General features: G+C 38.7%; 1 protein-coding gene across 1 annotated transcript in view; it reads right to left on the bottom strand.

Annotated features, from left to right (window-relative positions):
• EPB41L5 (erythrocyte membrane protein band 4.1 like 5) overlaps window positions 1-27,658 on the bottom strand; it is a 163,459-nt gene that overhangs the window by 8,179 nt on the left and 127,622 nt on the right. Inside the window, exons 19-24 of the mRNA XM_049773146.1 lie at window positions 27,107-27,235; window positions 23,400-23,464; window positions 12,795-12,885; window positions 9,308-9,382; window positions 2,408-2,449; window positions 1,926-2,056 (exon numbers count right to left, since the gene is read on the bottom strand). Coding sequence (XP_049629103.1) covers window positions 1,926-2,056; window positions 2,408-2,449; window positions 9,308-9,382; window positions 12,795-12,885; window positions 23,400-23,464; window positions 27,107-27,235 — 533 coding nt within the window. The remainder of the gene's footprint in view (window positions 1-1,925; window positions 2,057-2,407; window positions 2,450-9,307; window positions 9,383-12,794; window positions 12,886-23,399; window positions 23,465-27,106; window positions 27,236-27,658) is intronic.

Here is a 27,658-nt window from a genome sequence, read left to right as displayed (position 1 = left end):
TATTTATTTTTTGGTTTTTGGGCCACACCCGGTGACACTCAGAGGTTACTCCTGGCTATGCGTTCAGAAGTCGCTCCTGGCTTGGGAGACCATATGGGACGCCGGGGATCAAACCGTGGTCCATCCAAGGCTAGCGCAGGCAAGGCAGGCACCTTACCTCTAGCACCACCTCCCGGCCCCTCCTTCCTCCTTTTAATATATTGTGCTAATTCTATTTCCATACAATATACTTGATGGTGTACAAAAAATAAAGAGGTTCTTGCTGAGCATTTTTTGGGGGTGCAGGGGCTGTCACACCCAAAGGTACTCAGGACTTATTACTGGCTCTGCACTCAGGGATCATTTTGGTAGGGTTTGGTGAACCAAACAGGTTTGAAGGATCAAACGCTGGTTGACTACATGCAAGACAAGAGCTTTACCAACTGTACTATTGCTCCAGAACTTAACATTTTGTTATGGATTCAAAGAGAGAATTTTTCTTGACAGGGTAAGAAAAGCACTATTGTATTCTTGTTGAGAAAGAGTCAAAATTCAGAGTGGCAGTGGCAAAATATAGAGCAAAGATAATATTGTAAAATTAGTTTAGACTTCATATGAATATAAACATTCCTAAAGAATTTCACACCTACCAATACATTATTTAGCACTGGATATACATTATTACACTTTCTATGGTGGTGCTTTAAAATTATGTAAAATTCACAACATTTCTGAACAGAAATTAGAAGACAGTTAAATGTGTAACAGAAACCAAGGTCTTTTGCTGAACATTGATGAATACTTCTTGTAATATCTAGGCAATATAACCAAACCTTAATTTTTAAATGCTCTATAAGGATAAGACATAAAGGTACTTAAAAGGAATGTAATAGTGTCTTTTCTATTCTGAGTAAGAAGAATTTTTTATTTAATGGGAGGTAGGAAAACTAGAATTGATGTTCTAAACTAGGAAGTGACTACTCAGTGTATAGGAATTCCTTTCCCTTTTTGTTTCCTTTTAGCGCACTGACTGAGATGGGTTGCAGGAAGAGCAACACTTGCTGGCACCGACTTTCATTGCCACCTGGTTCTAGCCTCTTTTGTGCTCTTGAACTTCTAAAACTGCAAAGTGCTAAGAAACCATTTGTCATCACATCCTCAATTGAATTGCATGTCCATTCAGGAAAATATGGAAATAATATATAATAAGCTTGACTGTTTGCTTGTATTCAAGTTAAACTATGGTTGTATCCATTTTGTTAAGACAAGTTCAATTAAAAAGCTGTTCAATTTTCCCTAGTCAAACCAATTTAAAACATAGTGGAAACTTCTGTATCTTTTATGGGAACACAAGTATATTTTTTGGGGGGAAGGGGAGTTTGGGTCACACCTGGTGGTGCTCATGGGTTACTCCTGGCTCTGCACTCAGAAATCACTCAGGGGGCCATATGAGATACTGGGGTTGACTGCATGCAAGGCAATGGCCTTCCCCACTGTGCTATCACACAGACCCCTAATGTATATTCTTAAGTAAAGGGGCACTGTTAAGGGAGCTAAATGTGCGATGCGCGCGCACGCACGCGCACACACACACACACACACAGCAATTGTTAATTAGCAAATATGGGGGAGAGTTGGAGGAAAGGAATATTGGATTAGAGGTGACACAGGCATGGGGGAGGGAGGGTTGCATAGGGCAGCATGGTGCTGGAATGTACAATAACTGTATATCAGTACCAGAGACTCAAACATTACTGCAACCTTATTACCTAAACTATAATAATACATTAATAAATTTTCCCCATTTTTGTGTACTATCTCTATCTCGCCCAGCCCTCAAAATAAATAAAATTTTTATTAAAGAAAATTGTTGCAGTTTATGCAACGAAGGAGTGCAAAGTAGAAAAGACATTTCAGATAATCATGGTTACTACTGATTTCCTCACCTAGTCACAGCATCCACCAGGAACGGCGCTGGGGGAGAGATGAGTGAGACGACGTCCCTGTTGCCATGTTGCTCCTTCCCTGCCAAGGACAGTGTATTGCCTGCAAGCCCATTACGAAAGACAGTGCTCTGCTGAGGGAAGCATACAACAGGTATGAGGAGAGGAGACGCCTACTACCATCAGCAGCATTTCAACTCCAACCCTTCCCTAGTGATTGTGGAGTAAGGAAGAAGGATTTGATGGTCAAGGTTGCTTCTGTCTGTTTTGCCACCCTTCACCTCAGTTGTTTGTTTGCTTCTAATTTTATTTTTTTTTCCTTGAGCACTTGCACATGGAAAGATTAAAGCACTAGTTTGAATCCATTAAATTCAGTTGGCAGAACTATGATAATACTCCATGTCTTTAAGGAAAATCTAACAGAAACTTTAAGGCCTCAATCTGAAAGTCTGACTAAAACAAAAACTGTAGAATCGTAAAGTTACCGGCACAATCCATCGAGGTGTTATCATGGATGCTGAAGATACCTAAAAAAAAATTTTTTTTACACATTTATTCTTAGGGGATACTGACTTATCTTCATAAATAAAATCCTTTCTTTTATAAAACGGTTGAACTGGGAGGCGGAAGGGGTTCCCTTTTTTTTTTTTAAAGAAACTTTATTGGTTTTCAGACAATACCCAGTAAAACTCAGGGACCATTCCTGGTGAGGCTTGGAGTGCTGGGGATTAAACTCGGGCAGGCCATGCAAGGCGAGCACCCTATTTGCTATACTGTCTTTCCAACCCTCACAGGGCTGTAGTTCTTAATGGTTTACTGTTAGCTGACATGGACTTCTGGGTCCAAATTCTTTTTGCTTTTTAAGCAATCTAAGATCTTACTATTCCATGTATTCTACTATTTATAATTAATTTAATAGGATTTTCTACTATCCCTTGGATCCAGCTGACCATTTATTTTCTAAAATTCCAGATCAATACAAACAGCCATGGCTTTCTGGGTAGTTCCTTAAACAAAGGATGGTGAGTAGTGCAGAAGAAGCACACGTACATGGGCAAAACTGATTATAACAGGTCATTCTCTAGTTATTATGCATGGAGAAAGCAGTAATAAAAACATCCATATTGCTTCTGACTAATAGGGCATTTTCTACATTCTTTTTGTTTGTTTGTTTTTGGTATTTTTACTGGTCATACCCAGCAGCGCTCAGGGGTTCCTCCTGACTCTACGCTCAGAAATCACTCCTGGCAGGCTCAGGGGACCATATGGGATGCCAGGATTTGAACCACTGTCCTTCTGCATGCAAGGCAAATGACTTACCTTCATGCTATCTCTCCGGCCCCTCCTACATTCTTTTTAATATTTACTTTTCTAGATACATAAAAAATGTAAAATTATAATTAAATTAATTACTCCTATTTTTAGGAAGAATCAGGCTATTCCTTAATCTGGTGGTATTAGTTTCTAATTTTACAAACACATTAACAAAAGTTCTGATCTTAATATCCAGAAATCCACCAGAAGAATAAAAATAGAAAGTATAACTTTCCCTTCAAAATATTGAAAATTTTGAAAAATATTGAACTTTAACCCTAAGAGGAGATAAGAAGACTGGGAGAAAGAAGAAAAGTTTGTCTGAGAGGGGTTCTATACATAACCATAATTACAGTAAATATAAATAAGGTAAAAAAAAAACAAACAAGAATTGGGGCCAGAGAGATAGCACAGCGGTAGGGCATTTGCCTTGCATGCCAAACGGTGGTTCAAATCCTGGCAACCCATATGGTCCCCCGAGCCTGCCAAGAGTGATTTCTGAGTACAGAACCAGGATTAACTCCTGCCAGATGTGACCCAAAAACCAAAACCAAAACCAAAATAACAATCAACAAGATGTTGAGTCAACAAAATATTCAGAGGCATCAGTTGAAAACAATGAATAGGGCTGGAGAGATAGTACAACAGATAGTGTACCTACCCTATATACAAGTGACCCATATGGTCCCCTGAACCTGTCAGGAGTGACTCCTGAGTGCAAAGCCAGGAGTACACTGAGCATCGTCGGGTATGGGTCAAAAACAAAACAAAATAAAATAAGACCAAAGGATAAGAATAAGGGAAATGTGCAGAGGGCTGAAGTGCATGTTTTGCATTCTGGAACCCAGTGTCAATCCTGACACTGCATGGTACTCTGAGCACCCAGAAGTGTGACCCTAAATAATTAAAACCAATGGATAGACCACAGAGATAACTCAAAGGGCTGGATATTTACATAAGGAAGCCTGATTTGATTCCCAATACTACATGGTTCCTCAAACATCATCCTGTATGACTTTAAAATAAAATAAATAACAAAATAAATTGATCCATGAGGTTAAAAATAAAAGAGGGAGGGGCCAGAGCGGTGGCACAAGCAGTTGGAACTTTGCCTTGTACGTGCTAACCTAGGATAGACCGAGGTTCGATCCCCCGAAGTCCCATGTGGTCCCCCAAGGCAGGAGTAATTTCCAGTGCATAGCCAGGAGTAACCCCTAAGCATAACCAGGTGTGGCACACACAAAAAGGGGGGGGGGGCAGAAAACCATACAATGAGCAGTATAATCTAAAAAGAAACAAAAAAGCTAGGACTAACATTTTTGTTATCAATTACAAGAGAAATCAAGAAAGGGTAGAAAGGTGGCAAAGATAGATTTGGCGTGGGGTGGGTGACAACCTGGGCCAAATCTGACTTAGCTTGTTCCAGGCTTGTTCTAGGCTCTGTCTGTGCTCAGGCATCACTTGTAGTCTGATTTGTGGACCATGCAGGGTACAGTGGAGTGAACTCAGTTGGTTAGTTGCTCTACTATCTCTCTAGCCCCCAAAGAAGAATTGTTCTAAACTAAAGAAGGTATATTACCAGTAAGATACAGGTATCTCAGCAAATCCTCAAGCATATCCTCAAAACAATTATTAACAGAAAAGGTAAGAAGTGTAATTAATAACTGTAGAAAAGGATATTAAAAGCATCATCAAATTCTGAACTCAAGAGAATTCAACATAAAGCAAATCAATTTGTGAATTCAGTAGTTAACATATATTTACAATATCAAATAACCTACATTTAGGACTTAAGCTAACAAACAATACGGAAGATCCTACAATCGATGAGACTATAATAGAGATGCGTAACACTTTCATGAAAAGAAAGTATTATAAAATTGTCAATTATTGAGAGCTATGAAGTGATTGCCTTGCATGTGGCTGATGGTTTGATTCCCAGAATCCCATATAGTCCCTTGAGCAGCACCAGAAATGATTCCTAAGTATAGAGGAAAGAGTAATTCCTGAGAACACTAACAGGTATGGCCCAAAAATAACAACTCAAAGGGCTGGAGCAATAGCATAGTAATAGGGCGTTTGCCTTGCACATAGCCAACCCCGGATGGACTCTGATTTGATTCTTGATCCCATCTGGTTTCCCGAGCCTGCCAGGAGTGACTTCTGGGTGCAGAGCCAGGAGTAACCCCTGAGCGCCACTGGACTGGGTATGACCCAAAAACCAAAAAAAAAAAAAACCCTCAAAAAAGTCAATTATCTTCAAAATAATGTATAAATTAAATTTAATTGCTTAAAAATAATATAATTTTTAGGAGAAATTTTATGAACTGGTTCTATATGAATATGTAAAGATATATCAGATAGTATCTATTATAAACATGATTGGGGGACTAGAGAGAGAGCACAGGAATTAAGGCATTTGCCTAGCACATAGGTGACCCTGGTATAATTCCTAGCTCCACATATGGTTCCTTGAGCATCCCTGAGTGGTCCCTGAGCACGGAGGCAGAAGTGATCTCTAAGCACAGACCCAGGAATAAGTCCTGAGTACTGCCAACGTAGTCCTGAACCAAAAATAAATAAAATAGAATAACTGGGACCAAAGAAAGAGAACATGTATAAGGTACCTTAGCATACAGACAAATCTGGTTGGATCCCAAAACTACCTGATCCCCAGAACATCTCAGAGCAAACCCCAAGCTTAGAGTTGGGAGTAACCCCAAACATTGCCAGTTGTGGTCAGGCACCTCCCTATAAAAATACTATTTTTACTGGGAACAAAAGGGTTTAATGAAACAGTATCAAAAGATTTCAATAGGGCCCGGAGAGATAGCACAGCAGCGTTTGCCTTGCAAGCAGCCGATCCAGGACCAAAGGTGGTTGGTTTGAATCCCGGTGTCCCATATGGTCCCCCGTGCCTGCCAGGAGCTATTTCTGAGCAGATAGCCAGGAGTAACCCCTGAGCAACGCCGGGTGTGGCCCAAAAACAAAAACAAAAACAAAAAGATTTCAATAAATAAACAACAACAACAACAACAAAAGGGTGATTTAATAGATAATAGAAGGAAAATGGATTCTTTCTATGAATTATATAATGTTAGGTCATATCAAATCAAATAACATCTCTACTAATCCCCAGCCAACCTTCAAACTGTTCAAATGGGTTAAAATCTAAATGTGATAGGCCGGAGTGGTAGCACAGCAGTAAGGCATTTGCCTTGCACGCGGCTGACCCAGGAAGGACACTGGTTCAATCCCAGCATCCCATATGGTGCCCGAGCTAGGAGTGATATCTGAGTGCAGAGCCAGGAGTAACCCCTGAGTGCAGCCGGGTGTGACACCCCCAAATTTAAAAATATCTAAATATTAAAGAAAATATAACAATAGAAGGGAAGAAAAATAACAGCTCTGTGACCTGACCATTTCAGGGAGAAAGTACTTTGTTCTTTTTTTTTTTTCCCAGAGAGTAAAGCTAAATATCATTATTTAAAAATAATGGTAGAGGGACCAGAAAGATAGCATGGAGGTAAGGCGTTTACCTTTCATGCAGAAGGTCATCAGTTCAAATCCCGGCGTCCCATATGGTCCCCCGTGCCTGCCAGGAGCGATTTCTGAGCACGGAGCCAGGAAAAACCCCTGAGCACTGCCGGGTGTGACCCAAAAACCACCAAAAAAAATAAATAAATAAATAATGGTAGAGGGGTTGGAATGATAGCACAGCAGTAGGGCATTTGCCTTACAGCTGCCAATCCCAGGACAGACTCTGGTTCAATCCCTGGCATCGCATATGGTCCCCAAAGCCTGCCAGGGGAGATTTCTGAACTCTGAGAGAGCCAGGCATAACCTCTGAGCACCACTGAGTGTGGCCCCAAACCCATAAATAAATAAATAAATAAATAAATAAATAGGTAATTTTTAAAAAATAAATTAAATAATGGTTGAGGGACCAGAATGATAGTATATGGATCTTGCCTTACATGAGGCCAATAAAAGTTTGATGCCCAGCATTCCATATGGTCCCCAGAGCACCCCAGGAGTGACTCCTGAGTGCAGAGCCAGTAGTAACCCCTGAACATTTTTTGGCCCAAAAAAAAACAACAATGGGAGAGTAGAAAGCCTCATAACATAAAAGAAAAAATCGTGTATCCCAAGTTGGGATGTGCAGACAACTCCAAAATGGGGTATACAAGTAAAATAAAGGAAGTATGCATCCCAAGTTAGGATGCATGCAATATCAGAATGAAATGCTTCAAGGAAAGATTTTAAACCTCAAAATCATAAAAGAAAGAAAAAATTGCAATTATAGAATAAAAGGTCCAGTTAAATCTGCTTTATTCATTCGACCTCTTTGCCATCTCCTCTAAGTAATACTATGATAAAAAATTCCTCTGACATGGGGGCTGGGGCATAGGGGCTAGGCACAGTGGATAGGGCACTTATCTTGTTCTTAGCCGACCAGGATTTGAGCTCTGAGTTCCTATATGGTTCCTCCAGCCTACCAGGAATGATTTCTGAGTGCAGAGCTAGGAGTAACCCCAGAGCACCACTGGGTGTGGTCCCCAAAATAAAACAAGACAAAATGATTCCTCTGATGTATTACTATACATATTAGGAGGAAAATTACATATCTAGATCACACAAGGAACTTTTGTTTTCTTATTTGAAGTTTTTGGGTCCCACTGGTTGTATTCAGGGTTTCTTTTAGCTCTGTACTCAGATATCACTCTGGCAGTGCATAAGGGATCAGAGTGATGCCAGGGATTAAACTTGGGCTAGCTGCATTATCTCTCCAATTCTATACAATAAACTTATGAAATCAGCAAATAAATCCTATCAAATAGAAATATGGGCAAAAGATATCAAAATACATTAGAGAAGTTAAAATAATGAAAGAGAAGGGAGCCGGAGAGGTGGCGCTAGAGGTAAGGTATCTGCCTTGCAAGTGCTAGCGTAGGACAGACCGTGGTTCGATACCCCCGCGTCCCATATGTCCCCCCAAGCCAGGGGCAATTTCTGAGAGCTTAGCCAGGAGTAACCCCTGAGCATCAAATGGGTGTGGCCCCCCAAAAAATAATGAAAGAGGTTTTTTTTGGGGGGGTCACATCCTGTGACACTCAGAAGTTACTTCTGGAAATGCACTCAGATATCGCTTCTGGTTTGGGGGACCATATGGGATGCTGGGGGATCGAACCGTGATTTGTCCTGGGTCATTTGTGTGCAAGGCACATGCCCTACTGCTGCACCACTGCTCCGGCCCATGAAAGAGAAATTTTAACTCCTACAAGGTATAGTTTCTTACTCATATCAAGATCATAATACTTAACAGTATCCCTATACTGATATGATGACAGTTATCAAGTTATGTTCCATGCTCAATGCTACCTAACCTTAAAACTCACACCTTGCTTTTTTGTTTTGTTTTGTTTTTGGGTCACACCCGGCAGCACTCAAGGGTTACTCCTGGCTCTGTGCTCATGAATCACTCCTAGCAGGCACAGGGGACCATCTGGTATGCTGGGATTTAAACTTGCATCCATCTTAAATTGACTGCATAAAAGGCAAATGTACTACCACTGTGCTATCTCTCCAGCCCCAGCCTCGCACCTTTTTCTAAATAATTTTTAAAATTATGTGCTATTGCCTTAATTCTTTAGAAGTGGTTTATTCTCTCATACCTATACATGTATTAACATACAATAAGACATGAAGTAATATGTGTTACCATTATATGGTAGTATATAAATTCAAACAGATAAAAATCTTAGTACAAAAAGGCAAAGCTAAATTAGTCACTGAAATGGGGCTAGAGTGATAATTCAGCAAACTTGCCTGGCACTTAGCTAAGCCTTGTTCAGTGGATCCCTAGTAGCCCATATGGACCCCAGAAACCCACCAAGAATGATTCTTGAGCACAATGTCAGGACTTAACACTGAGCACTACAGGGTGTAGCCAAAAAACAAACAAAAGAAAATATAAACTATTATTAAATAAACTATTATAAGGTAAAATAGTTAAATCAAAATATTTGTCAAAAGAGAAATTTCTTTGTATCTAGAAATATTACACTTACCTGAGGTGTGACTGTGTGGTCAATTAGATTCTCAGTTAGAGATAAAAGCAAGGCATCCAATTCATCTGTAGCATCCTATGAAAGATGAAGTGTATATACTGTTACATGGTCTATTTGTCATCACACTGTAATTTTTTCATAAGTTCTCATCCTTTTGATTCAGGTCTGTTGGTATTCACTGTTAAACTGAAGAGACAGTCTAGGACAGGGGTCTCAAACTCAATTTACCTGGAGGTCGCAGGAGGCAAAGTCGGGATGATCCTTGAGTGCAAAGTCAGTAGTAAGCCTTGAACATTGGGGGGTGTGACCCAAACAACTAAAACAAAACAAAACAAAAAAAGGTTCCTCTAGGGCAGGGCCACAAAATGTTGTACGGAGGGCCGCAAGTTTGAGACCCCTGGTCTAGAATCATAGTATTAACTTTTTCACAAATACCCAGAGTTAAGCTGATATCACACTTTGAAAAAATTATGTTTGGGGCCGGAGAGATAGCATGGAGGTAGGACTTTTGCCTTGCATGCAGAAGATGGTGGTTCGAATCCCGGCATCCCATATGGTCCCCTGAGCCTGCCAGGAGTGATTTCTGAGCGTAGAGCCAGGAATAACCCTTGAGTGCTGCCGGGTGTGACCCAAAAACAAAACAAAACAAAAAAAAAAGAAAAAGTTATTTTTTTTTAATTTAGCTATTCCTTTTGATGACAAAGGAAGGAGTAATTTAGTAATATTAAGACTATTCTGGCAGGGCAGGAGGTAATACAGTTGGTAGGGCACTTGCTATGCATTGCAATGCACTGAGTCTGTCAGGAATAATTCTTGGGTGCAGAGCTAGGAGTAACCCCAAGTGCTGCTGGTTGTGCCCCCACCCGCAAAAGACTATTCTGGTTCTCAGTTCCTAGAATGGACAGGATACATAAAAGTACAGCACAGGAAACAATGTGTAAAGGAAACACCAAAATTCCAAATGCTCTTTATCCAAATATATAAGGACATATTTTTTGCTTCTTTTGTTTGAAACAGTCTATGGTATGTATTTCCACAAGGTTACCATAAAAGCTGATTAATGCTTTGTTTCATTTGTAACTGAAGAATCTTATGGAGAACATAAGTCTGTTTAGTACATTTATGATAGGTGTGAAGTATAGAAATAATTTTTCAGGGCCTGAAAAATAGTGCAACAGGTAAGGCATTGGCCATTCAGGATGCTATTTGGTCCTAGGGGTTGAATCCTACCACTAAACCAAATTTTTTTTAAACTTTATTGATTGTTGATTGATTTCTAGGTCACACCCAGCAGCGCTCAGGGATTACTCCTGGCTCTGCACTCAGAAATCACCCCCAGCAGGCTGGGGGACCATATGGGATGCCGGGAATTGAACTGGGTCCCTACCGGGTCGGCCACATGCAAGGTAAACGCCCTACCACTGTGCTATCTCTCCGGCCCTTCCAAACCTATTTCTACCCTCCTTGAAGTCATAGTAATTCACCTATTTATATTTCAAAATTTGCCTTAATTTTAATCACACGCAGATTAAAATAGTCTTTTCTCTTCTTATCCCACCATCCCCCTCACCTGAATGCATACTCAAAACAACCGGTGTATTATTTTACCTTAGTGCATTAAAAATCTGGCTCTATGACTCTGGACCACAAGAAGTTATTTAAAAAAAAACCATGATTCATTCATATTTGAATTTTCAAAGTCTAGTATTTATCTGTTATATATTATGTTTGCAATTAATCTTTTAATTACATAGTCTGTTTAAAATATTTTCAGATTATACTTAACAATTTCAATGATCACAGATAGCACTTTTTATATTGTTTTAGATTTGTAATTGTGGGCATCTTAGGTAAGTTATCTTTAAACCCAAAAGTCTGAAAATGACACACCTAAATAGTTTGTGAAGCCAGAGTATTGAAACCATACTTGACCTCTTATTTTTTTTGACCTCTTATTTATAATTATGAAATAATTTGTTAGTTTCGATAATAAATATGCCTATGCAATGAAAGAACAATGTTCATTTGTAATAATAATTTTTCATTTAACTTACAAATAAAAACACTCACTGGGCAATGAACTGAGTTTCTATGATTTCTTAACTGCAATGTGTGTGGCAAGAAGATACAGGAAAAACAGGATTTAAGATGAGCTAGTTCTATTGCAACATAATCAGTGATAGATAGGTTCCTGTTACCTCAGAACGTTTATTTTACCAGCAAATATTCGTTTAGTGCCTATCATATGCCATGTACTATTTCAGACACTAGGGAAGTACCTTAAAAAACAAACAAACAAATAAGTAAATTCCAAAGACCACCCAAAAAATATATATACAAAGAACATTAAAACAAACAAAACTGTGTGATAATCTTGTGAAGGAATTGACAATATGATTCTTTCCTAGAGCTTCTTAAATAATTTCCATTCATGGGGGCCGGGCGGTGGCGCTGGAGGTAAGGTGCCTGCCTTGCCTGCGCTAGCCTAGGACGGACCGCGGTTCGATCCCCCGGCGTCCCATATGGTCCCCCAAGAAGCCAGGAGCAACTTCTGAGCGCATAGCCAGGAGTAACCCCTGAGCGTCACAGGGTGTGGCCCAAAAACCAAAAAAAAAAAAAAAAAAAAAAAAATTTCCATTCATGATCCCTTTTTCCCCAGGAAATTTTTATGTAATCCTGAGTTAATATAGACTAGGCATACAAATCAAACATTTGGGGCCGGGCTAGAGGTAAGGTGTCTTCCTTGCAAGTGCTAGCATAGGACGGACCGTGGTTCGATCCCCTGGCCCCCCAAGCCAGGGGCGATTTCTGAGCGGATAGCCAGGAGTAACCTCTGAGCATCAAACGGGTGTGGCCCAAAAACCAAAAAAAAAAAAAAAAAAAAAAAACACCTCAAAAATTTACTGATAATAAAGAAAGTTAACAAAAAAATTTTAGGACATATGATCCAGGGCTAGAAGTACAGTACCGTAAGGTGCTTGTTTTTCATTGTAGTCAACCTGGTTTAGTCCCCGGCACTACATATATCTTATGCCCCACCAAACATGCTGGTTAAGTGTAGAGCCAAGAATAAGTTCCGAGTACCTTCCAGGTGTCCCTCAAGTAAAAAGCTAAACAATTTTTTTCAAATCAAAGAGTTATGTAATCCCAAAGGGAGTTGTGGCCTATATGAGGCTGAGTGCCTTTTCTCCTAACTTAAATTATGGTTTTAATTAAAAATCATCAGATATCTTGATATAGTCTATGATTCAATTCAGTTGCCTTTGGAGAAATGATAAAGAATCAAAGTATTCTTATCTCTTTTCAGGGAAGGGGGGTGGTATTGGGCCATACCTGGTGGTGCTCAAGGGTTACTCCTGGCTCTATGCTCAGATATTACTCCTGGCAGGCTTGGGATATCAGGGATTGAACCTGGGTCAGCCACATGCAAGGCAAAAGCCCTCCAGGCTATTACTCTGTCCCCTAAGAATCGATGTATTCTTTTTACCTTTAAGACAGAATCATTTGCTGCAGGTGTGGAATGTATCGGAGAATCTTCTGGGAGTAGCAGGTTACTCTCATTTAATACTGGCACAGTACTGGAAGATAAACTCACATCATGAAGGAATTATAAAAATTTAGATAGCATTTTAGAAAGTAGGACTTAAAGGAGTCTAGTGCATTCATATAAGGGAAAAAAGAAATTATAATTTGCAAATGCATACTGGAAGTTAATGTATTCAAATATCTTTCTGAAATCTTTGTCCACCCTACCACATCATGGTTTCTTATTCAGATCACAATCAGATATATCAAAATGATGCGATACTTTTCTCTCCTAAGTGTCAGTGAAACTATAGAAAGAATTTATCTTAAATAAAATTAAAAAATCAAAATACTCCAAATCAATTAAAGACACCAGAGGTCATTCAAGAGCTTTCAAGAAACTGAAACTAATGTGGCAATCACCTCCAAACAACATCAAATCTAGAGAAATATATATCAAATAATATAATAATGACAACAGATATACAAAAAAAGATAGCATACATAAAGCTGTAATAAAATCTGTAAACAGGAAAGATATAATTGGAAACTGTAGAATACCCAAGATGGGAGAAGACAAGAAATCATAAGGACAAGCTCCTATCTAAGGACACAAGCTAGACAACCTGAGTGCAGAAGGCTGAAAAGACACCTAAACAGTCCAGCTAGTGTAACAGGACTAGCCAAATAAGAAGCCAGAATCTCAGTTTTCCTAAAGGCCTGCAATCTGGGTATCTAAGCCCATATAACAGGAGCAAGAATAGCAGCTGTCTTAGAGATCATTTCACAGAAGTGGGGAAGCTAAAGCCACAAGCCATCATCCACCCAGATAAAACAGCCAGCAGGAAATTCCAGTCCTCTCCATTATCACTGAAAAATGTTCTCACAACATGACCAGTTCCTATCAGATCATGCAAGGAAACAGAAAAAATGAGATCAATTCAGAATCGGAAAAGACAATTACAAAAGTCAGTGACATGGATACCAGGACAGACAGCTGCATCCACAATACGGACCAAATAGTCAAAGATAGGAAAAAGAAAAAAAAGAATCAGTTATGAAAAAATAAATGAGCAAGATAATCTAAATATTTTGAATACTAAGTAGTCCAAATAATTAGAACATGTTGATCAAAATAATAGCACGATTTTTCAGAACTGAAGATATAGACTTCATAATAAAAGAGCATATTAAGCATTTAATAATAATTAGTAAAACCTAAAAGTTACCAACAGAAAAATTAGTTTTGTGCTTTAGAAAGAAAAAAGTTCACAGAAATGGAGTCTATACAAAAAAAGTAATAATAAAAAGAAATAAAATATTTACAAATGAATTATCCCAACCCTTTTTTTAAAAAAAGGGATAAATTAGAGGTGGCTCTTTTTAAAGATTGGATTTTTTGGGCCACAACCAGCAGTGCTTAGGAATCACTCCAGGTTGAGCTTAGGAGACCATATGATGAGACACCAATCATCTAACCAAGGTTGGCTGAATACAATCAAGCACCTTTACCACCACCACCCCATACCTCCAGTCCTATTAAAAATACCAAAAGAAGCAGACTAAACCAATCCATAATTTAGCACGGTCATGACCTAGTAATTTCACTTTTACATGTATACATTTATTTATTTTTTACTTTTTAAAAATTTCTTTTTTTCTTTTTTTTCTTTTCTTTTCTTTTTTTTTTTTTTTTAATTTTGGGCTACGCCCAGTGGCACTCAGGGGTTACTTCTGGGCTCTGCACTCAGAAATAGCTCCTGGCAGGCTCAGGGGACCATATGGGATGTGGGGAATCGAACCTGGGTCTGTCCCCAGTTGGTTGCATGCAAGGCAAACACCATACCACTATGCTACCTCTCCATCCCCATAGTATTTAATTTTTTTTGTTTTTGTTTTTTGTTTTTTGGGTCACACCTCATGGTGCTCAGGGATTACTCCTGGTTCTGTGCACAGAAATTACTGCTGGCAGGCTTAGGGGACCATATGGGATGCTGTAAATCAAATCCAGGTTCATCCTGGGTCAGCTGCGTGCAAGGCAAATGCCTACCACTGTGCTATCTATCTCTTTGGCCCCTAGATGTACAGTTGTTTTGTTTTGTTTTTTGGTTTTTTGGTTTTTAGGTCACACCTGGCGGTGCTCAGGGGTGACTCCTGGCTGTGTGCTCAGAAATAGCTCCTGGCAGGCATGGGTACCATATGGGACACCGGGATTCGAACCAACCACCTTTGGTCCTGGATCGGCTGCTTGCAAGGCAAACGTCGCTGTGCTATCTCTCCGGGCCCAGATGTACAGTTTTGTTTTTTTTTTTAAATCCATACAACTTAGAAAATGTGTGTAAATAAAAATATACTAACATCTATTAGAACAAAAATATATTCATTAATATGAAATACATTCAGATACAATCAAGTTAACAATTAAAATTAAGAAACCATGAATAACTTTCTAAAAATTAAGATATAATGAAACAAAACAAAGCAAAACTATTTAACAAAAGTTAAATAGTAAACTTTAAAGGGTGATTTGGATATTATTTAAATTATATCTCAATAAAGCTATTACTAAAAAAAGCTGTTACTATTTGATAATTTAAAGAGACATTTCTCAAAAAGAACTTGTAATTCAAACATTCAACATTATTAAACCTTATTCAGCCATAATCAAAGCGATAATGAGATACCACTTGATACTCATTAGAATGAGTAAAATCTAAAAACCAAATTATATGCAGTATTTACAAGTACATGGGGAAACTGTATCCCTCACACATTCCTGGGTAGGAATAGACTGTTGCAGGGGCCGGAGAAAGCATGGAGGTAAGGCATATGCCATCCATGCAGAAGGTCAGTGGTTCAAATCCCGGCATCCCATATGGTCCCCGAGCCTGCCAGGAGCGATTTCTGAGCGTAGAGCCAGGAATAACCCCTGAGTTGCTGCCAGGTGTGACCCAAAAACAAACAAAAAAAGAATAGACTGTTGCAGCTGTTTTGGAAGATAGCTGGAGTTCTTCCAAAAGTCAAACTGAAAGACCAAGTTAAATTATGAGATATAGCAATATCCTCTCGTTGGCATCTATTATAACAAACAGAAAGTATTTCCCTAAAAATTCTTGCCTGTGAATGTTGACAGTCCAAAATGTTCTTCAATTGATTTATGAATAAACAAAGTATCAATTACTGCAGACCGCTCTGCCATCAGAGGGCAGCACTCGGTCCTCCTCAGAAGACAGGGGTCGGTGTAACAAAAGTCTTGGGTGCTGGAAAGTGGCTAAGAGCTTTGGCTTGAGCAACTGCATTTATTTCTCTAGGTTATTTATACATCTCACAGCAGGATAATGGCAAAAAATCAAAATACATCAATTTACAGGTTCCTCATTCCAACATATATTCAACATATATTAGCAATTTTCTAGGCATGCTGACCTTTATCAAGAGTCAGATCAAATCTTACTATTTTTAAACAATGGCACTTTGGTGATTGTCTACATTTACTATATGACCGAAGACTAATGGTTAATGTGGTTAATCTTTGCTTGATTTTAGAAACCTGCCCAGCCTGAGTTGTGAGCAGGATTTTTATTATATTTAATATGTTACAAATTCACCATATTAAATTTATGTCTGGGGTCCAGGTTTAGGTTTCTAATCATGTACTGCTTTGGTCCAAGCCTTCCACATCTTTATTTGCTTTAGTGAATCCTTTTGTTCCTGTTAAGATGAAATTAAAGAGGCATTGCTTTTAATATTTCTAAAAATGACAATTTATAATAAGACTTTTTTTTTGATGCACCACTCCTCTGTTACTGGTTTTATCATACACTCCTGTATAAAGTGAGGGATCAGGTGTAGTTAATCCTATGCTAAGTGAGCCATAGGCTAGTCCTAGATCTATCTATAGGTGGCTCCCATCTATTGCCCTGTATTAGATATAATCATTTTGCATCTTGCTTTTTCTTAGGAACATAAGAAATCCTGTTTCCTTTACCTGATCTATTTCTGCCTTATTATAGGGACACTCATAATAATCTGTCAAGTCCTACAAGTGTCTCCAAGCTGTCAGGTTTTATGCTATGAGCTCTTCCCTAGATTCTTCTATCAGAAACTTTCCTACTTATAACTGATTCAAAGTTATGGCTAAATGATTGTTACTATTATTATTCTTAAAATATTAGTAATAGCTTTAAAGCACAGAATATTAGTGATAGCTTTTAAGCAAAATTCCTTGATTATCTGCTAAAGACTTCTTTTCTAAAAAATCATTCTCGGAAGTTTCTGTGTGATTCGTAAAATCATTAACGTGTTCTCAAATAATTATGTTGTGAGTTTTCTATAGAAACCAATGTTCTCAGGTTACTGTAGCATCATAGAGTAAGAAAAACAATCATCATTGTTCCCAGAAGCAGTACAAGACGTGGGGGATATTTTCTTTCACTCTGGGACCACTTGCTCCAGGAGACTAATTTCCGTGAAGCTTTTGCCTCAGGTCCAAGAACATGGCTTTCACCATGTCACAGACTCCACTGGAGCTGCCATGGCAATCTACGTTGTATTAAATATATATAAACATATGTATTAAATATATAGACATTAAATATATTAATATATTAAATATTAATTATAAAGTCCTTGATGGTGCAAGGATAGATGGATGGTGAGGCCTTTCTCTGTTTGACTCGGCACCTGCAGCTTCTTTGGCCTGGTGGGTCTGTAGGTATCAGGGTGACGCCAAGGAAATAACCCACAGCAGTCAGATGAAGTTCATAGCTTTATTAAGGCCCTAATCACCATGTGCATTTTTCTCACGTGGCATCTAAGCTAACCAGTCTCTTGTGTCTCTCCTCTCCATGCTGCTTCTTCCTGCTGAGTCTCTGCCTCACCCTTCCCCGAAGCAACCCCATAAATTACCAACCACAGACCCCTCCCAGCTATGGGAGGGTTTCCCTCTCCAAGTGACATAGGTAGGGAGTTGGGGGAAGGGTAACATCTATAAAATAAAAAATTATTCATCCATAGAGAATGAAGTATCAATGCGTACTACTCTATGAATGAAACCTAAAAATACTTTTTTTTTTTTAATTTTTGGGTCACATCTGGCAGCGCTCAGGGGTTACTCCTGGCTCTCCTGGCAGGCTCAGGGGACCATATGGGATGCCGGGATTCGAACCACTGGCCTTCTGCATGAAAGGCCTTACCTCCACGCTATCTCTCCAGCCCCCAAAACCTAAAAATCTTACATTAAATAAAGACCAAAGGCCACTTGTATGCTTCCTAAATTCATATGGACTGTCTGGAATAGGCAAATCCAAATAGAGGAAGAAAAGGGATTAATGGGTGCTTTGGGCTGTAGAGGAAAAAAGAAATCAAGAGAGTACAAATGGTATGGCCTTTGTTTTCTGGGTGATGAAAGTATTATTAAAGTAGCGAGTAGTCATGATTATGTGGTATTATCAGTGTACAAAAAAGCCTTGAACTATATGAACTGTATACATTTATTTATTCATGTATCCTTTTGGGTCCCCAAAGCAGTGCTTTGTTGATCCAGGGTCATTACTCCTAGTCACTCTCTCTAGCAAAACTTGAGGACCAGGTGCTGTCAGGAAGCAAACCAGGGTCTCTCCACCTGCCAGGCATGTGCTCCTGCCCTATCTCCCAGTCCCATGAACAGTATATATTAAAAAAGTAATAAACTTTATGTTATTGGAATTTTTAATTTACAATATCTTTATTTAAGCACCATGATTACAAATATGTTTGTAGTGGGTTTCAGCTATAGAAAAGAACACCCTCCTTCACCAGTGCAATCTTCCCACCACAAATGCCCCCCATCACCCTCCTGCCCCACCCCTGCCTGTATTTGAGGCAGATATTCTATTTCTCTCACTCACTACCATTGTCATGATAGTTGTTAGTGTAGTTATTTTTCTAACTGCACTCACCACTCTTTGTGGTAAGCTTCATATTGTGGGCCAGTCCTTCCATCCCTTATCTCTATTGTCTCTAAGTATTTTTTTTACAATAATGTCTTTTATTTTTCTTAAATTCCATAGATGAGTGAGACTATTCTGTATCTTTCTCTCTGCCTCTGACTTATTTCACTCAGTATCATAGTTTCCATGTTCATCTACATACAGGAACTTTTTCATGACTTCATTTTTCCAAACAGCTGCATAGTATTCCATTGTGTATATGTACCCTGGTTTCTTTGGTCACTCATCTGTTGTCAGGCATCTGAGTTGTTTCCAGATTCTGGCTATTGTAAACAGAGCTACAATGAACATAGGTGTGCAGTTTTGTGTTCTTAGGGTATAACCCTAGGAGTGGTATAGCTGGATCAGATGGGAGCTCAATAGAATTAGATTTAAAACACAAAAAATATTTTTAAAAAAACTGTTCTAAGTCTACTGTAATAAAATGTGACAAAACTTGATATTTGATGCACAAATATAAAATAAGTAAATGACAGTTTTCTTTATGCTATAGTCAAAGAAATCAATGGAAATAAAAAATCTTGGGGTTCAAACAATAGTACAGAGGATAGAGTGCTTGCCTAGCACGTAGTAGGCCCACCCGTGTGTAATTTCTGGCATCCCATATGGTTATCTGAGCCTAGTAGGAATGATACCTGAGAGTAAAGTTAGAAGTAATCACTGAGCACTGTTAGGTGTGATTCAAAAAAAAATTACCAAAAAGACCATATATCTGAAAACTATCATAAAACAAAGGGTTTTATATATATATATATATATATATATATATATATATATATATATATATATATATATATATATAAGATATATAAGGATCACACAAATTCAACAATAAATATTCAAATAACCCTATTAAAAAGTGGGAGAAGAGGGCTAAAATAATACAGTAAGGAGAGTGCCTTGCATGCAGTTGACGCAAGTTCAATCACCAGCATGGTCCCTGATCTCACCAGGAGAGATTTCTGACTAAAGAGCCAGTATAACCCCTGACCACTGCTGGATGAGACCCAAAAACAAACAAAAAATCCATAAAAGTGGGTAGAAGAGCTGAACAGAAACTTCATCAAATAAGACATCTCAGATGCCAACTGGTACAGGAAAAAAAAAAAAAAAAAGGCTCATTAGGGGCCAGAGACATAGCATGGAGGTAGAGATTTGCCTTTCATGCAGAAGAACGGTGGTTCAAATCCTGGCATCCCATATGGTCCCCCGAGCTTGCCAGGAGTGATTTCTGAGCATAGAGCCAGGAGTAACTCCTGAGAACTACCGGGTGTGACCCATAAACCAAAAAAAAAAAAAAAAAAAAAAAAAAAAAAAAGGCTCGTTATCAGGAAAATACAAATTAAAACAATTAGTAAGAAATATTGTGTATTAAAAAAGGCCAGAAACATGAAACGTTGGAGAAGGTGTAGAGAAAAAAGGAACCCTCACACTATTGGTAGAAATGTAAATTGGGGGCCGGAGAGATAGCATGGAGGTAAGGCGTTTGCCTTTCATGCAGGAGGTCATCGGTTCGAATCCCGGCGCCCCATATGGTCCCCTGTGCCTGCCAGGAGCAATTTCTGAGCCTGGAGCCAGGAATAACCCCTGAGCACTGCCAGGTGTGACCCAAAAACCAAAAAAAAAAAAAAAAAAAAAAAAAAGAAATGTAAATTGATTTAGACTCTATATAGAAAATAGGACAAAGATTTCTCAAAATATTAAAAATAGATCCATCATATGAAGCCAGGAATTTCTAAGGTATCTATCCAAAAACACAAAAACACTAATTCAAAGAGATATGCACATCCTTGTTCACTGCAATGTTATGTATAGTAGCCAAGATTTAGAAATGACACTTGGTGAGTGGATTTTTTCCCCCAAATGTGTTGCATATACAAAATAAAACACCAGTTAGTCATAAGAAGAAAGACATCTAGTCTTTTTTGTTGTTGTTTTTTTTTTTTATAAAATCTTTATTTAAGCACCATAATTACAAGCATGATTTTAATTGGGTGTCAGTCATAAACAGAACACCCCCTTTTCACCAGTGCAACCTTCCCACTACCAATGCTCCCCCTTTCCCACACCTGCCTATATTTGAAACAGGCATTCTATTTCTCTCACTCATTAATATTGTCAAGCTAGTTGTTATTGTAGTTATTTTCCTAACAACATTGACCACTCTTTGTGGTGAGCTTCATATTGTGAGCCCATCCTTCCGGCCCTTAACTCTATTGTCTCTGGCCTTATTACAATAATGTCATTATTTAAAAAAAAAAACTCATAGATGAATGGCACTATTTGTGTCTATCTCTCTCCCTCTGACTTATTTCACTCAGCATAACAGATTCCATGTACATCAATGTATATGAAAATTTCATGACTTTCTCCTGATGGCTGCATAATATTCCATTGTGTATATGTACCATATTAGCCATTCATCTGTTGAAGGAATCTTGGTTGTTTCCAAAGTCTGGCTATTGTGGCTATTATAAATAGTGCTGCAATGAATATAGGTGTGAGGAAGGGATTTTTTTTTTTTTTTTTGGTTTTTGGGTCATACCCAGCAGCGCTCAGGGGTCTACGATCAGAAATCACCCCAGGCTGGCTCCAGGGACCATATGGGATGCCAGTATTCGAATCACGATCCTTCTTCATACAAGGCAAGTGCCTTGCCATTGTGCTATCTTTCCGGCCTCAAGGAAGGGATTTTTGAATTGTATTTTTGTGTTCCTAGGATATATCCCTAGAAGTGGTATAGCTGGATCATATGGGAGCTCAATTTCCATTTTTTTTGAGGACTCTCCATATTGTTTTTCATAAAGGCTGGACTAGACGGCATTCCTACTAGCAGTGAATGAGTTTCTTTCCTTCTCTCCACATCTCTGCCAGTCCTGCTTGTTCTCGTTTTTTGTGATATGCGCCAGTTCTGTGGAGTGAGATGGCACCTCATAGTTGTTTTGATTTGCATCTCCCTGATGATTAGTGACATGGAATACTTTTTCATGTGTCTTTTGGCCATTTGTATTTCTTCTTCCATTTTTTTTTTTTTTTTTTTGGTTTTTGGGCCACACCCTGTGACGCTCAGGGGTTACTCCTGGCTATGTGCTCAGAAATCAATCCTGGTTTGGGGGACCATATGGGATGCCGGGGGATCGAACCACTGTCCGTCCTAGGCTAGTGTGGGCAATGCAGGCACCTTACTGCTTGTGCCACCGTCCCAGCCCCTGTATTTCTTCTTTGAGGAAGTGTCTGTTCATTTCTTCTCCTCATTTTTTTGATGGGATTAGATGTCTTTTTCTTGTAAAGTTCTGTCAGTGGCTTGTATATTTTGGATATTAGCCCCTTATCTTATGGGTACTGGATGAAGGAATATAGGAGGCATTACTTTCCCTAATTTTAAACTGTACTACAAAGCAATAGTTATTAAAACAGCATGATATTGAAATAAAGACAGATCCTCAGATTAGTGGAATAGATTATTCAGAGAATGTTCCCCAGATATACAATCAATTAATTTTTGATAAAGGGGTAAGATATTCAAAGTGGAGCAAGAAAAGCCTCTTCAACAAGTGGTGTTGGTACAACTGGTTAGCCACTTAAAAAGCAAACTCAGACTCCCGGCTAACATCATGCACAAAGGTAAAATCCAAATGTACTAAAGACTTGATATCAGGCCTGAACCATAAGATATATAGAACAACACATAGGTAAAATACTTCATGACATTAAGACTAAAGGCATCTTCAAGGAGGAAACAGAACTCTCCAAACAAGTGGAAGCAGAGATAAACAGACTGGGAGTATATTAAGCAGAGAAGCTTCTGCATCTCACAGGAAACAGTACCTAGGATACAAGAGCTACCCACTGAATGGGAGAAACTATTCACCCAATACCTATAAGATAAGACATCCAGTCTTTTACAAGTACATGGATAGAAATAGAAGTCAAGCTAAATAAAATAAACCAGAAGAAAAAAGACAAATGTAAGCTAATCTCACTCATAAGAGGAATATAAAGAAAAAGCAAAAGAATGAGAAAAAGGGCCCGGAGAGATAGCACAGTGGCGTTTGCCTTGTAAGCAGCCGATCCAGGACCAAAGGTAGTTGGTTCGAATCCCGGTGTCCCATATGGTCCCCCGTGCCTGCCAGGAGCTATTTCTGAGCAGACAGCCAGGAGTAACCCCTGAGCACTGCCAGGTGTGGCCCAAAAACCAAAAAAAAAAAAAAAAAAAAAAGAGAAAAAAAACAAATGAAAACAAACCTATGATATCAGAACACAGAACTGAGATTAGCAGATGTGAAAGGGGATAGATAACTGGAAGAAGGTTCAATGGACTGTGATAAAAAGATATTAGTACTTTGATGGTCATTGTGGCAAAATATATTTGGAAAATGTGTGAAATTATCCCCTAAAACTTATTCAGGCATGTAAATTAACTTAAATTTAGAAATCAATATAGGTATTTATTAGAAAGAAATAAATATATGTATCCTGAAACCATGTAGCAAAAGATTAGGGAAGAAGACTGAAGACTTCAAACTAAACTAAGAGGAAAAGAGCATCATTTTAATTAACTCCACACAGAATGGTACCTGTTTGTGGCAGTATCTGGAAGACTGGCATCATTATGACTTAATAAGCCATCTTCTCTTATAACCTAGGAAAATTAAACCATAAAAAATAGCTATTAAATCTTTCTCAAGGAAACGAATGTAACCAAAATTTTGCATTGCTTTCATTAAAAATAGAAGTATTGGGCCTGGAGAGATAGCACAGCGGCGTTTGCCTTGCAAGCAGCTGATCCAGGACCAAAGGTGGTTGGTTCGAATCCTGGTGTCCCATATGGTCCCCCGTGCCTGCCAGGAGCTATTTCTGAGCAGACAGCCAGGAGTAACCCCTGAACAACGCCGAGTGTGGCCCAAAAACCAAAAAGAAAAAAAAAAAAATAGAAGCATCAGTTTGCTTCAGTACCAAAGAACAATCTTCTCTCTCTCTCTCTTTTTTTTTTTTTGTTTTTGGATCACACCCGGTGACACTCAGGGGGTCACTCCTGGCTAGACACTCAGAAATCACTCCTGGTTTGGGGCACCATATGGAATATGGAACATCAGGGATCAAACCTCCTAGGCAGACTCGTGAAAAGCAAATGACCTACTTGCTGTACTATCACTCTGGCCCCTGAACAATCATATCTTACCTATGAAAGAATTAGTATTGCACCTAGTAAAATCCTATCCCACACCTAAATTAACTACCTATACATTCACTTTCATGTATTATTATAAAATTTCATATGCTGGGGGGTTTAGAAAAAAATTCTATACTTTAGTAAACACCTCTTGATTATTATTATTTAGGGATTTTAGGACCAGACCCACAGTACTGGGTGGTGGTGTACACACTGATCCCAAGCAGTGCCTGAGATCAAACTAGTGTTGGTCACATGTGAGGCATGAACCTTAATCTCTATATTATCTTTCTGATTCAACTTTCAAATATTTAAGATAATATGGCATGCTAGTCAATAGATAACAGAATATATGAAATTTTAATACCAGAACAGTTTTAATTTTAAGTTCCTAAAATATAGAAGATAACTATGTTAAAACTAAATTGTGCCATCCTTTCCCCTCCTACAACAAGAGATAATTTAAAAGCAATTTTTTAAAATTATCTTTATTTAAACACCATGATTACAAATATGATTGTAGTTGTATGATTACAGTCATATAAAGAACACCCCCCTTCACCAGTGCAACATTCCCACCACCAATTTAAAAGCAAAATAAGGAAATTTTCTGGAAATTGATACATGTGTGTTTTTAGCTCTTGTATATAGTGCCCACACACATTTCTCATCTCTCCTCTTGAGATATGCACTTTTGTGCTAGGATGTGTACTGGTGCTCTCTTGGGTACTACTCTCTGTTCTGTTTTGTTTTTGTTTTGGGGCCACACCCAGCAGAGCTAAGGGGTAACTCCTAGATCTGAGCTCAGAATCACTCATAGTGGGCTGCAAGGATGCCAGGGATTGAATTGGGGTTAACTGCATGTAAGGCAAACGTCTTACCTGTCGTACTATCACTCTGGCCCCTACTTTCTCTTATCCTTTTTCCTTTCCCTTCCTCAGAACCTCCAAAAAAACTTTTCTTATTATTTTTGGGCCACACCTGGCTGCTGTTAGGGGTTACTAACTCTGCACTCAGGAATCACTCCTGGCTGGCTTGGGGGAACATATGGGATGCCAAAAATAAAATCCCAATCCTTCCCAGGTCAGCCACGTGCAAGGCAAAAGCCCTATCATTGTGCTATCTCTCCAGACACACCACCCCCAATTTTTTTCTAAAAAGATTATTTCCCCCATAACTTTATTCAGGAGCAAATAATTGACATAGAGTAAAATACATTTTTTTTTTTTTTTGGTTTTTGGGCCACACCCGGCAGTGCTCAGGGGTTACTCCTGGCTGTCTGCTCAGAAATAGCTCCTGGCAGGCACGGGGGATCATATGGGACACCAGGATTCGAACCAACCACCTTTGGTCCTGGATCGGCTGCTTGCAAGACAAACACCGCTGTGCTATCTCTCCGGGCCCTAAAATACATATTTTTAAAGTAAGTTTGATAGATTCTTAAAAGTATCAATAAATAAACAACACTACAATAACCATCTGTAGCATTGCTTTTACCCACAAAATTGTCCCTTAAATTTCCAATGTAATTCCACCAAAATCCTTACCCTGGGTCCAGTTGCAATAACCCAAAAACAAAACATGAACACTTGAACAGAAATGTGACCACACAGTCTTGATGATCCACTCTGAGTGTCACAACAAAGTGTATCTGTATACCATCCAGCAGTTGTGAGAAATCATCAACACAGCTGCAGGGAGCAACTTTAGGCGAGCACCAAGACTAAATGATATGTGATTATATGGGCCAGGAATGTGACCCAGTGAACATATGTGAACCACCACCACAACCACACAACAGCGAGCACAATCAGAAAAATGAATTTCTCTGGTCATAGAGCTATAGGTAGTAAATTAGAAATCTAGTTCTAATGCAAAATCTCTAATTCTAGAATCTTTTATTGCCATATTTTCTATTTATTTTATGTGAGACAAGATAGGTAAAAACATGAACAAAATTACTCGTCTTTCCAATAATCTTCAAAGCTTATGTTTTTAGACAGCAAGGCAAAGTATTAATGGTGTATTCTGAAATCTTAGTCGTCAATAAGACTTAGTGAGAAAAGCTTCCCTTCTGTTTTAGTATGAAGGTTAAGTGTAAAAGTTAAGGCAAGCCAAGGGAAACATAGTTTGAAAGTATGGATGCCATAATCGTTATGGGGACTTGTTCTTCTCCACTGGATCCTTTTTAACATCAAAGTCAACAATTCATCACTATTTTTTTGAGGGGAGGCACATCCTGTGATGCACAGGGGTTACTCCTAGCTATGTGGTTAGAAATCACTCCTGGCTTGGGGGACCATATGGGGGATTCAGGGGAATCGAACCTCAGTCTGTCCTAGGTTAGCTGTGTGCAAGGGAAATGCCCTACTGCTCCAGCCCCAATTCATCACCTTTTAACCATCATTCCCTCTTGCCAAACAGGATAGATGAGGCTCTGACAATATTGGACACTTATCTTTGCTGTTCCCTGCTATCCTCCTTGCCTGCCTTTTCTTATGCTATTTGCCTTTCTTTTACTTTTTCTTTGGTGGGGGGGGGGGTCACACCCGGCAGCACTCAGGGGTTAGTCCTGGCTTTTTGCTCAGAAATCACTCCTGACAGGCATGAGGAACAATATAGTATGCCAGGATTCAAACCACGTCTTTCTAGATCAGCTGCAAGCAAGGCAAATAACCCTACTGCTGTACTATCTCTCCTATCCCCTTGCTATTTGCTTTTCTAAGGAAGCTTTTCTTTGCATATTCTCTAATCACTAATTGACAGATAAAGACCCCAAAATTATACTTGATATTTGCATGCACATAAAACAATTAGATTTCTGGTTATGAAGTAACAGAGATTAGGGACTCACTTCTAAAAGAATCTAACCTCTTTTTTAACTTCAAAAATGTTTTCTTTCTTTTTTTTAACATGACTGCTCCCTCTTTACCTTAATTAAAATAGAAGACTTGAGAAGGTCTTTTGCTAGCTTGAGCATATTTCTTAGTACTACTATGCCTCTAAGCACTTGGTAACTCCTTGTTTAACACTCATGCATGCATTTGTTCTTCAGGGTCTCTTAAATCTCTTGATCTTTATTTCACCAGGACTTTATTAAAGGTATCTTACCTTATGTACTGCTTCTACTTGAGCCTTTAAAATGTTACTCTTCAATTCTGGAGGAATTCGCCTGGCATTCAATCCTGGACTCTCAATGGCATTATTAAGACATTTCTGGGTCAATTTCACCACTTCCTCCTACACATCAAAAATACATTAATATTACACTGAAAAACTACATGAAAATAACTAATAAAGTTTGTATTTAGAAAACCAAGGAATCAAGTTTTAAGTAGTCATATTATATTCCAGGAATAGTCACCTGTTACCAAAAGTTTTTAGCTAAGGGCCAATAATTATAGACATTAAGTCATCTAGCTCAATTTCAAGCCCCTAAACAGCTGAGTAACTGCAATGATCACTTAGGACAAGTGCTTGAATTAACAATGAAGATGAATGAATGCAGGAATAATTAAGAATTCAGAAAGAATGAATGCAGTCTGCTATAATTATTTCAGGTGAATTTTTAATTAGTAATTAAAGTTAGTTCAAACTTTGCAGGTTTATTCATAGAAGCCTATAGCTCTCATTAGTTAAAGGATTTGGGGGACTACATTATAT

Source organism: Suncus etruscus, chromosome 5 (assembly GCF_024139225.1).
Source record: "Suncus etruscus isolate mSunEtr1 chromosome 5, mSunEtr1.pri.cur, whole genome shotgun sequence".
Lineage (NCBI taxonomy): Eukaryota > Metazoa > Chordata > Mammalia > Eulipotyphla > Soricidae > Suncus > Suncus etruscus.
This window is presented reverse-complemented; position numbering and strand designations above follow the sequence as displayed.